This window comes from Chrysochloris asiatica, unplaced genomic scaffold, assembly GCF_000296735.1.
Source record: "Chrysochloris asiatica unplaced genomic scaffold, ChrAsi1.0 scaffold00085, whole genome shotgun sequence".
NCBI classification, from domain to species: Eukaryota; Metazoa; Chordata; class Mammalia; order Afrosoricida; family Chrysochloridae; genus Chrysochloris; species Chrysochloris asiatica.
This window is the reverse complement of record NW_006408603.1, coordinates 10,323,982-10,337,042: the sequence shown is the minus strand read 5'-3', so window position 1 is coordinate 10,337,042 and position 13,061 is coordinate 10,323,982. Positions and strand designations below refer to the sequence as shown.

The window sequence follows — 13,061 nt, the reverse complement described above, 5'->3', positions numbered from 1 at the left end:
TTGTTGTTGAATAGCATGTGGTAAACAACCAACAGCTTTTGTTGCTGTTGTGGTTAGAATAAGAGTAAAACTGATAATAGTTCTTTTTAGATTAAGTGTTTATTTTTCTGTCTCTTGCACTAACTATAAAATATAAGTCCTGCAAAGTTAGAAACTCTATCTTACTTATCTTTGGGTTTTAACACACCTAGTACATACCCAACACACATAAAATAGAGAGCCCTGGTATGGCATTGTAGGATAAGCACTGGACTGGTAACCACAAAGTCAGCAGTTCAAACCCACAAACCACTCTCAGAAACCCTATTCAAAGTTGCTTTGAGTCGGAACTAACTCCAGGGCATACAACAACAATGGTGCTTAATGAATGAATGGTGGCTGTCTGCCGTGGAGTCAGTTCCAACTCATAGTGACCCTGTACAGGGTTTCTGAGGCTGTAAATCTTTACGGGAGCAGAACGCCTCATCTTTCTCCTGCGGAACAGCTGGTAGTTTTGAACTGCTGACCTTGCGGTTCACAGCCCGATTCATAACCATGCTACCAGAGCTCCTTAATAGTCAACCTCAATTTATATTGATTAAATTGATCAATAAATTCACTCGTCTCCCCCCTTCCATTTGAATAATTAACACCTTCCAAGAATTTTCTAATCACATTGTTAAGGAATATATGTTCTTCCTGTTTCACTGTTTCCAAATCTGGCTTTAATAGATCACTTTTGCATTATAGACTTGAGTTAATGTAGTTTGAGTGTGCTCTCAATCATAGTTAATGAACTTGGTCTTTCTTGTTTCCTTCAGGGAGGTGGTGCAAGCAAACTGTGTTCACTGGAGAAAGAAGTTCTCATTTATGTGCAAAATGAGTGCAAGTGCCTCCACGGGTATCCTGGATCCTTGTATCTACAGAGTGTCTGTGAGGAAGGTACAAAAATAGCCTAGTCCTTCTCCCCTTTCAGAAACCATAATTAGTTCCATAGTTGCCAACTTGCTTTATTTAGCTCTGCTTTGTCTTTTTCATCAGAACTGTTAATATATGTAATTTCACTTCACACTTGCAGCAGTAATTTAAATGACTAGCTATGGCAGATATGAAGACTTTAAAGTTATAAATTAAAACATTAAGAACCTTCATCCCACTGTCACTGTACATAGAGCTATTTAGCCTCATTTGTATTAGTCTAGAGGCTATCCATGTCTAATTCGGTTCATACCAGTCATTGAATTCTAGTTCTTTGTTTGGCATTGTGTTGAGCCTTTATGCATACAATTTCTAACAGCTTTGAAATTCAGCATCGTTTTCTCCATTTTCAGGAAACCTAAGCTCAGAGGTTAAGTTAACTTGCCCAAATTCACACAGCTAATAAATGGCAAAGTAGGCACTCAAACCCAAATCATTCTGATTTTAAGTCCTATCCTTTCATAGATAATTGCATTCACATATCAGATTGAGGCAGACTGCCAACAGTCTACAAAAACAGGATTTTCATATGGTTCCACCTAACGATATAAAAGTGTGGCCTTCTCTTATTTAAGTAAAGAAGAATCCATTACCATTACTGGTGAATTAAATTAATAGCTTTAATATATAAAGTTTATATTCTGCATTTTAAATATTTTTTTCAAATTATCAAAGTAACACTGCTTATGATTAAAAGATTAAATATAAAAGGATTTAGAATGAAAAGCAAGAGTATCTTGCCTTGCTATTTTCTGTTCCAGTCCTGCTCTCTTCTGTACCAGATTTAAAAGTTCTATTTTTAGCTTTCTTAGTCTGCCTTTTGAATAAACTGATAGAACTAAGGTGTGTGGTGGGGGAGGGCAGGGTAGCGGTATTTTTAACTCTCATCTCTACTCAGCTAAAATATAACAAATATATATACATATATACACAAAATGATTTTTAGATGTTTCAAACCTTTAATGGAAATATATTTCTAAAATATGGAAGATACATTGCAGAGGAATCACTTACATGATGCAGTAGTTCAGGTAAGACATTCTTATGTTTTGGCATAGTGTTATAACAGCACAAACAGTCAGATTCAGAACATAGTTTAGTTGTAGACCCCACTGGCAGATGCGATATAGGGAGTGAGGGGAAAAGAAAGTTGAGGATAATACTTAGACCACTTGCGTGGTGATTTCAGGTTCTTGTAATGAGCCAGGCACTTTGGAAATCTTCAGCAAATGGATTAAACATTCGCTTTTATTCTCATGATTTGTCTCTTTCAGATTAAAGTTAAATTCTAAATAAAAATTATGGTCATTTAGGGAGATATCAGGCTCTAAAAGTTGGATTTAAGATCATCATAATTTTTCTGCCTATGTTATTTGTCAGTACATAAATGTCTACTTCAGTATTATTTGACATATATTTAATCTTAAATAATTATATCCTTATCATATTTTCTATCTTTGATAGGAACTGAAAGGTGGGAAAGCCTATGCAAAGGTAAGTAGATGTTACTTAACTCTTTAGGAACTTGTATTTACTGGTGCTGCACTATAGGATAAGCACTGGACTGCTAACCACAAGTTTGGTGGTTCAAACCAACCAGCTGCTCCTTGAAAATCCTATACAGTATCACTGTGAATCAGAACTGACTCAGTGACACTTAACAACAATAGCATTTATTGCCCATTGCTATTTATAGGTTTAAAAATTAAGTCGTGTACTGTCTAACTGCTTTTCAAACTTTGCTGTTTTTAAATAAAGCAGCTTGGATCCAGTAAAAAAAATTTTTATACAATGTCTTTCTAAATGCTGCTGATGAGTTACTATTCTTAAGTTTTAGCTTTAGTTTTTAGGATTAGTTCTGATTGGCATTAAGCTATATTTTTTTAGCTACTGTCTAGTCAGTACCCAACTCACAGTGACCCCCTGCACAACTGAACAAATCACCGCCTGGTCAGGGGCCATCAGAACATTGTGATCCATAGGGTTTGCATTGACTGATTTTGAGAAACAGATGACCAGACGTTTCTTCCTAGACTGGATGCTCCACTGAAACTTGTTCACATCTTTGTTGCTGTTGTTAGATTCCGTTGAGTTGGTTCTGACTCATAACAGCCTTATGCACAACAGGACAAAACAATGCTCGGTCCTGCGCCATCCTCATAGTTGTGTTACACTTGAGCCCATTGCTGCTGCCACTGTGCCAATCCATCTTGTTGGGGTCTTCCTCTTGTTCACTGACCATCCACTTCACCAAGCATGATGTTTTTCTCCAGGGAGTAGTCACTCCTGATAACATGTCTGAAGTATGTGAGATGAAGTGTTGCCATCCTGACTTCTAAGGAGCGCTCTGGCTGTACTTCGAAGACATCAGTGTTGTTCTTGTTAAGTGCTATTGAGTTGGTTCTGACTCATAGTGACCCAGTAGAGGGTTTTGAAGGAGCAGCTGGTGGGTTTGAACTGCTGGCTGACCCTGTGGTTCACAGTCTAGTGCTTATTTAAGACATGATCTTGTTACGTGCCATCAGGTCGAATCCTACTCATTGTGACCCTATATAGGGATTCCAAGGAGCAGCTGGTAAGCTTGAACTGCTGACCTTGCAATTCAAACTGACCTTGTAGTCCAGCACATCAGCATCATGTTGTTGTTGTTAATGCCATTGGGTCGGTTCCAACCCACAGCGACCCTGTGTAGGGTTTCTAAGGAGCTGCTGGTGAGCTTGAATGGCCAACCTGACCTTGCGGTTCAAACCAACTTTGCAGTCCAGCACATTCACCCACAGCGCCACACCAGGACTCCATCCTAAAGCAGCATACAAATCACCACTGGCAGACGGGTGGGTGGTGGCTGCACGTGAGATTTATTGGCAAGGAACCAAGCCTGTAAATGGAATGTAAGAATTTGTTCATTCAGAAAGTCTCTTCAGGAAACATTTCCAAGCCCGCCTCTCCCCTGAATAGAGTAGGACTCCTTCTCTGTGGTCTCTGTAAACATGTGATCATTACCATACTTTGTTAACAGTTGCTATTGTTGCTTGACATGGAGTTGATTCCAACATGTAATCGGACAGAGTAGAACTGCCTCTTAGGGTTTTCTAGCTGTAATCTTGATGGGATCAGATCACCAGTTCTTTTTCCCCTTGGAGCCATTGGTGAATTTGAACTTCCCACCTTTTTGTTTGGCGGCTTGTTGTTTATCCTTTGCCCCCCCAAGTTATTGTTACAATAACTAGCTATATGGAATTATTAGTAATGTGTTCACCTTTTTTACTGAATAGAAGGAATTCGTAATTAGAATACTACTGTTGTTGTTTCTGTTGTTAAGTGACTCATAGTGACCCTGTCTAGAGTTTCCCGGGAGCGGCTGGCAAACTGAATCACCAACCTTGAGGTTCAAACTGGCATTGCAATCTAGCACATTAGTCCACAGTGTCACACACACCAGGACTCCTAGAATACCACTAGAAGTCTCATAAAATCAAAAAACCCACTTTTGTCAGGTCAATTCCAATTCACAGTGATCCCATAGTACAGAGGTTGTAAATATTTATGGAAGCAGACTACTTCATCTTCCTCCTGCGGAGTAACTGGTGAGTTCACACCTCTGACCTTTCAGTTAGCAGCCCGGTTCTCAGCCCACTGCATCACCATGGTGCCATAGAACTCCCATACTCTGCATTTCCCCTCCCCCGCCCCCCAATTCTCTGTGAAGGGTATCTGAACAGGGACCTGGGCGTTAGTTTAAACCAGTAAATCTAATGAACTCCCTAAGTGCACTTGGTTGTAATGTCAGCTTGTATGCTCTTTTCTATAAGTAACAGAAAACTCCTTATCCAGATATTTTCATATAAAATAGATAGATGTGAACTAGAGCTGCTCTGTGATTGGTCAGTCTACTGATTGAGCATCCTCACCAAGAACCCATATTACTTTTCACATTCTGTTCTGTCATTCTCTTTGTGTTCCCTTGGGGTCACCAAGTAATAGTTGCTCAAGATTTGGTCAACACACTCATGTGTGACGAACTCTAGCTGCCTCTCCCTGTGTGATTCTTTTAGAGGGGGATCTTTTTTCCTTGGTGATCCTCAGAGGATTTCCCTGAACCTTTGTCCAGAACTGGATCATATGCCCACCCATAAATCAGTCCAGGGCAATAGGTATGGTGTGCTATGATTAGTTTACATTGTAAACTGGGAGGTAGTGGTTAAGTGATCTTTCTTGTGCACATGGATGAGTTGAGGGAAAGTGGGCAGCGACAGGTTTATAATTAACTTAGAACTGTTAGTCTTTATCCATGGTTCCTGAGAGATAACCTCTAAAACCATAGTTAAGGTGTCTTTGTTATCTACAAGGGCTTTAGTTCATAGCCCTAACTGAAAGATTATGCTAATGAAGTAACTCAAATGGGGACTGTTGTTAAGTGCCCTGTTTTTTTAAGTAGCTGGTGAGTTTGAACCGCTGACCTTGTGGTTAGCAATCTATTGATTACCCTATAGCACCACATCAGGGCTCAAGTGGGGGTTGTTGCTGTTGTGGTTAAGTGCTGTCAAGTCAGTTCCAACTCATAGTGACTTCGCATAGGGTTTCCAAGGAGTGGCTGGTGAGTCTGAACCACTGATCATGCAGTTTGAACCAATCTTGAGGTCGAGTGCTTATCCTGTGGTGGCGTCACACCAGGACTCCTTTGTTGTTGTTATGTGATATGGAGTTGGTTCTGAGTCATAGTGATTCTGTACAGGGTTTCCAAGGCTATAAATCTTTATGGGAGCAGAAAGCCTTGTCTATCTCCTGCTGACAGCTGGTAGTTTTGAACTGCTAATTGTGATATAAGCAACCCAATTCATAACCACTACGCTACCAGAGCTCGCCATGCCCAAAAGACCCACCTTGTGATATCAGTCAGCTTCACAGAGGAGGGAAAGGGGGTTCAATCTTGGTGTGGCACTGTGAGTTAATGCACTGGACTGCAAAGTTAGTTTGAACCACAAGGTCAGCAGTTCATCAGCTGCTCCATGGAAATCCTATGCAGGGTCACTGTGGGTCAGAACCAACTCGATGTCATTTAACAGCAACAACAATGTAATGAGGTCCCAGTAAAGGTTCTCTGCACACAGAACTTCCATGGAGTCCCTGGTTGGTGAAAATAACCATTTCTTAGGTGAGTAACACATATTTAGGACCTGATATTTCCACTTTGGAACCCTCTCAGACCCTTCACCCTTATGCATATCTTCATTTGTATGTGTCTTTCTTTTTGCTGTAAGTACAGTGCTTTCCTGAGTTCTGAGTTGTTCTAGTAAATTATCAAATGCAAGGTAGTAGTGGGAACCACAGGTCAGAAGTGAGGGGCCCTGGGGGACCTCTGATCTTATGGCTAGTATCCTCAGATTTGGAGCCAGAAAATCAGAAGTGAAAGGGCACTAAGGACCCCTGAACTTACAGCTGGAATCCTGATGGAATAGTGGAAACCCCCAAATTTGTAGCCAGCAGGTCAGAAATGAAGGTGTCACGGGACTCTCAAGCTTGTAGCTGGTATCTGAAGTCTTGGGTGACGTCACTCCTGGTAGTTAGGGAAAAGTACTGCATGTGCAGTCGGTGTTAGAACTGGGACAGAAGCAAAACAGAGCAGATTAGAATCAGATTGTTTGTATACCAGCTCAACACCTGAGTAAAATCAGAGCTCTGGCAGCAAAGCCTAGCAGGGTATTGATTATTGGATAGGCAACCAACAGGTTCTGCTATGATTGACAATTGTTCTTGATTTTTTTCCTTTTGAACATGCTCTTGAAATCATCCCTCCTTTCCCTTCTCAAGGTCACACTACCTACCATACATTATGGCACCACTATTTCTTATTTAAAATCTGCATTGGCTTCCTATCTAATCTCTGTACCTCTGTGGTTATTTCCATATTATTTCCAGAGTGATCTTTCTAAAACTAGCCCCTTAGCACTAGCCACTGCGTATAAAAGAAAATAAGACCCATCTTGATTTGCATATCATCTGTGTACCGCATCTCTTGTATCTAATTCTGTACACACACACACATGTCCTTATGCTTCAGACATACTGCCCCCATAAACTTCCTAAAGCATCTCATTGCTATTTTAGCCTCCTTGCTGTGTGACTTGATGTTTGTTCTCCCTGCCATGCCTACATGCAATTTTCCCTCCTCTTGGCCTGTCAACTCACATATCATTAAAGACTCCACTGAGTCATCCCTCTCCACATGGAAATTTTCTTTTCCTCTCTCTTGTAATTATACCATCCACTATCACAGTCCCTATCATACTGTACTATAAGAATTTGTTGTCTTTTCTGTTCCCTAGTAAGCAGTGAGCTCCTTGAGAGTGGGAATGTTTCATTTCCAAGTCTCCAGTGCCTAACATTACCTAGAATATATAGGCACAAAATTACATTCTGAATGAAGTAACATCTACCCCAGATAATGTCTTTTTGAAGCCCCCTCGTATTGATGTATGTGTACCATTTTCATCAAACCATCATCTCAGAGAAACCCGAGGGAAAAGCATAGGAAATACAGACACTCTGGTACGTTCTAGAATAGCAGCTCTTTTGAGGTAGTCTGTATCTGTCCTGGTCAAATCTGCTTCCATTGTCTCACAGGACCTAGAACATGAAAGACACTGGATAAATGTCATACGTGCCTGTTGGTTAACCATTAGCCTTAAACAACACATTGAAATGCCTCATCCTCTAATATGCATTCTTAACTGAGACTGGCCAGATTTTTTCTTCTTTTTCTTGTATTACGCTTAGTAACACTGTAGTAAAGGCATTTCAACAGTGGCTGTTTTTATTCAGCAGATATCTATTAAGTGCTTACCAGGCATATTCCATCACTATCCTAAGAGCTGAGCATTGTTGTTCATTGCTATCGAGTTGGTCCCATGTAGGGTTTCCAAGGAGCGGCTGGTGAGTTTGAACCAATGACCTTGTGGTTCATACTGACCTTGCAGTCCAGTGCTGTAGCCCACAGTACCACACCAGGATTGCAGAGCTGGGCTTACAGCCAGGAAAAAAATAAGACAAAAATGTCTGCCTTTGTGGAGCTTCCACTCTTTACCTGGCAGGGGGCAAAAGAAAATAAACAAAATAAATATGTATGTATGTATGTGAAATGAGGGGTCATAATGTGGCACTGTAGAATAAGCACTGAACAGAAAGGTCAGTTTGATCACAGGGTCAGTAGTTTAAATTCATCACCTAGTCCTCAGAAACCCTATGTTGTTGTTAAGTGCCGTCGAGTCGGTTCCGACCCTTAGCGACCCTGTACAGGGTTTCCGAGGGTGTAAATCTTTACAGGAGTAGAAAGCCTCATCTTTCTCCCATGGAGCGGCTGGTAGTTTCGAACCACTGACCTTAAGGTTCGCAGCCCAATTCATAGCCACTACGCTACCAGAGCTCCTTCAGAAACCCTATACAGGGTCACTAATGGTCGGAACCGACTTGATTGCACTTAACAACAACAGCATGTAAAGTGATGAGTAACTACTGGTGGTGGGGGTGGTGGTGTGCTGTAGAGTCAGTTCTGACTCATAGCGACCCGCTGTAGGGTTTCTTTACGGAAGCAGGAAGTCTCATCTTTCTCCTGCAGTTCAAAACTGCTGGTAGATTTCGAACTGGCAGCCTTGAGGTTAGCAGCCAGACTTGTAACCACTACGCTACCAGAGCTCTTTGATGATCACTACTAAGGAGATTAATAAAGCAGGTAAGAGCTTCAAGGATTCAGGAAACAGAGCATATTTTAGTGTGGTCTCAGAAGACTTCTTTAAAGAGATGACATTTCATCAGAGACCTAGATGGAATGAGAGAGAAAGGTACAAGATCTAAGAGAGAATGCCCAAGCAGACCATTAAATATTAAAGGCCTTGAGGTGGACTTGGCATTTTCCAGGAACAGGGCATTGTGACAAACAGAATAAGTGAGGAAGAGAATCAAGGAAAATGAAATTGGCAAAGTAGCCCAAGACAGGGATTTAGAAACAGCACAGACAACTACTGCTTCAAGGCTGTAAAGAGGGAAATGTGGAGTGAGAAGCTCTTCTTTATCTGGTATTGCTGTAACAGAAATATCACAAGTAGATAACTTTAATAAACGGAAATGTATGTTCTCACAGTCTAGGAGGCTAAGAGTCTGCATTTAGGGCACTGATTCAAGAGGAAGGCTTTCTCTTTCTTTCAGCTCTGGGGGAAGGTCTTTGTCTCTTGTCAGCTCTGTGGTTAGTGATCTTCGTGTGGCATGGATAGGATCTGTCTTCCCTAACTCTGTTCTTTTATATCTCAAAGGAGATTGATTTAAGACACGGCTTACCCTGCCTCATTAACATAACAAAGAAACTCCATACCCAAATGGAATTAAATCCAGAAGAGTTGTTATTGAGTGCCCTGGAGTCATTCTCAATTTATAGCAACCCTGTGTAGGGTTTTCGAGGAGCAGCTGGTGAGTTTGAACCACCGACCTTGCAGTTCAAACCAACCTTGCAGTCCAGTACTTATCCTACAATGCCACATCAGGACTACGAGTAAGGATTTACAACATATCTTTTGGGGGACACAAGTCAGTCCAGCGGAAAGGTTTTGTTTTCTTTTGTTCATTAAGATGGGAGAAAATACAGTATGTTTGTGTGCTGGTGGGAATGATCCAGTGGATGAAAAATCTTAGAATCCTAAACAGGGAAGATTGGCTGATAGCTGGTGGTCTTGGATAGCAGCATAGCCAATCATCCATAATGCTGTCAGTGGAAAGGCAAATACGTGGGCAAAATGCAAGTAGGTGAGTGACTGTAGCGAGAAGAGCTTGTGGAAGTGCTCTTTGGGTTGTTCATGTTTTCTCAGTGAAACAGGAAGCAAGATCATCAGCAGAGAGTGAGCATGGGAAAGGAAGTGTTGGAATTTCAAAGAGAAGATATGAAACAGGTTTTGTTGGTAATGTGCGATGTAATTGTCATTTAAGTCTCATATACTTACTCAGTGGGATGTGTTTTTGCTCTGACACATCCAGGCTTTTGCTGCTGATCTGCACCCCTAAAAGAGACAATGAGACCACAGTCACCAAATGTAAATGTTACCTGTGGCTTGATGTGTGCCCAACTTACTGCATATAGGGTCTCGCGACACCACAACTGGACTCTCTTCATTTTGATCTATTAAAAGCAATAAAATAATACTTTACCCTGCAATTAAAATATTCTTCCTCAATACCATTTTTATGTGCCCAGTGTGTGATTTAAAATGTTAAAGCAAGCAACTTAAAAAATCACAGCAGTCTGAAATTTAGGATACTTTCTATTATATACTCAGGGAGATATGCTTAATTAACTGCAAGCACAATTTATTTTTGTTAGTAGAAGACGCTAGTCATGGAGAATAGATTTAATTAGTTCAAAAATAATTATATAATGGGGTTGATTTGTTGCACCACTTACAAGTGAGAAAAAGGATTAAGCAACATCAGACAAAAGACCATAGGGTACATTTAGTAGCAGCATAAGATGGAGTGGTGGTGGGGTGCCACTGAACCTACTTCAACTCATCGTCACTCAGTGTAAGGTTTCTGAGGCAGTAAATCTGCATGGGAGCAGAAAGCCTCATCTTTCTCCCATGGAGTGACTGGTAGATTCAGACTACTGATCTCATGGTTAGTAGCCCAACTCATTATCCACTACGCTACCAGGGCTCCTTAGAAGAGAGGGACCAAACCCAAATAGTAATAAGAAGAACTTATTTGAGCTGAATTTCTGGGTAGCAGTAGAGAGGGTTAGTCAAGTGATCTGGGAAAAGGAGAAAGTAGATTCAGTAATGAGAAATTCCACTCAGAGGTAATAAACAAGGCAAATGTGGGATGTCGTGGCAAGCATTTGGTTCACTTAAGTTATTATAGTTCTTATGCTGAGAGAACTTTATAGCCTACAACTGTCTGTAGTCATCAGTGGTTAATTAGGTAGACAACAGGAACCGAACCAGAATAAGGAGAGAAGAGTCTGATTAGCTCTATTTCTGTGTGCAAATTATCTTCTGATTGGTCTGCTTGTATTTCCCATAATGTGGTATGAGTACCATTGCTATCGACAATAATTTTAGATGTTATATTTTAATATAATTTTTCTGTTAACCCTAGATATGTTTTTAATGTATGTAGAAAATATATTTAACACATCAAATCTGTGATTTAAAAACTCCTGTTACTTAAGAGTAGAATAGGTAATAAATTGTTACCAAAAGTATACCAATTTAAAGATCACTATTAAGCAAAAGTCTGTTTGAACTGCAAGGTCAGTGGTTCAAGCTCACCAGCTGCTTCTCAGGAGCCCTATGCAGGGTCGCTATGGGTCAGAATCAACTTGATAGCACTTAACAACAACCACAATTAAGCAAGTAGTAGAACAAGTATTATCATATTGGCAAAAAATACAAATGACTGAAGTTTGAAAAGACTGGTCTAAGGCAAGGGTTGAGTGTTTATTTTAAGGAGAATATGATGATGGAAGCCTAGTAGATATTCTATTAATATAATTCTCTTTCTTTTCCTAGCTGGGCTTTGCAGATCTAAACCTGGCAGAGTTTGCTGGTTCAGGAAATACCACTCGTCGCTGTTTACTGGAAGGCTATGATACCAAAAATACAAGACAAGATAATTCCATCCTTAAAGTAAGCACAGTTCAAGATTTACATGTCAACAAATGAGACTCCTCTGTTAAATAAGCATAGGCATACACTGCTGTCAAGGGCAAGAGTGAATCAATATTGGGATCCGAAATTTGGCCACACCACTGCAGTATTTACCACTGTGATGGTTAAGGTTACGTGTCAACTTAGCTAAGCCATGATTCTCAGTGGTTTGGCAGTTACTGTGTCACCACTCTCCAGCTTATGATCTGATGTGAGCAGCCTATCAGTGGAAAGGGGAACTTCCTTGAGGGGGTGTGTCCTGAATCCACTATACATGGATTATGTGGCAAATCTCACTCTCACAATCCTGCATCTGACTCATCATCCTCTGACATCTCATTCTTGGGATATGAGCCAGCAGCCTGCCATATGACCTGCCAATTTTGGGTTTGTCAGTCCTTGCAGCTATGAGTTAGGAGAAGCCTCCAGTCTGGCACCTGACTTCTGATACATGGATTTGGGACTTGCCAGCTTCCACAACCTTGGGAACCATTTCTTAGAAACTAATCTCTCTACCTTTATATGTATGTGCTTCATTAGTTTTGTACCTCAAGAGAACGCGGCCTAAAACGTTTGGTGCCAAGAATGTTTCTAGAGGAATAAAATTGTAAGGATGAGTTTTCTGAATTGGTTCTTGAGTCTGACTAGTCTTAAAGGTCTTTACTAGTCTGACTAGTCTTAAAGGTCTTAAAGGTCTTTACTGCTTCCAGAAGTAAAAACTAAAGGCACTGCTAATCCATGGTGTGGGGTGGCAATAGAAATAGGCAAAATATCACCACCAATACATCAAATATTTATGAGAGACAAGGCTCTGGGTGTTTGCATTTTGATACTTTTCTACAGTTTTGTCAGAATGAGAAGAATAGGCAGGTCCTTGATTCCAGTGAGTTGCAGTCTTACGTTTGTATTAAGTCTGATCTGTACGTAGGTTAGAACAGTTAGGTATGGTTCATACCCAACGTCAGTTAGTCAAATGTTTGTCTTAGTATATACTTTATAGTGTATCTTTCTATGTTTGTCTTAGTATGTACTTTATAGTATATCTTTCTATGTATTAAGAACATTAAAGAAACACTTTCAGATACACTAACACATCTTTAACATAATAATACAATAGTACTTCTTAGAGTCCTGGTGTGGCACTGTGGGTTAATGCACTGGACTGCAAAGTTGGTTTGATGTGCAAGGTCGGTGGTTCAAGCTCAGCAGCTGCTCCTCAGAAATTCTATATAGGGTCTCTGTGGGTTGGAACCAACTCAACGCACTTAACAACAAAATAACAACATCATGAATGTGTGATACCAAGTAGTGCCCGTTTGTTTTTATGAACCATTGTATATACCTTGAATTTTTAGTATATTAGGCTTTAGGGGGGTTAGCTTCTAACTATGGGCTGTACATAAGTCAAACATTTAT

The 13,061-nt window shown here is 40.4% G+C and overlaps 1 protein-coding gene across 1 annotated transcript in view; it reads left to right on the top strand.

Moving 5' to 3' along the window:
• FAM102B (family with sequence similarity 102, member B) overlaps positions 1-13,061 on the top strand; it is an 80,591-nt gene that overhangs the window by 41,269 nt on the left and 26,261 nt on the right. Inside the window, exons 2-4 of the mRNA XM_006865981.1 lie at positions 801-921; positions 2,422-2,451; positions 11,508-11,624. Of these exons, the coding sequence (XP_006866043.1) occupies positions 801-921; positions 2,422-2,451; positions 11,508-11,624 (268 nt within the window). The remainder of the gene's footprint in view (positions 1-800; positions 922-2,421; positions 2,452-11,507; positions 11,625-13,061) is intronic.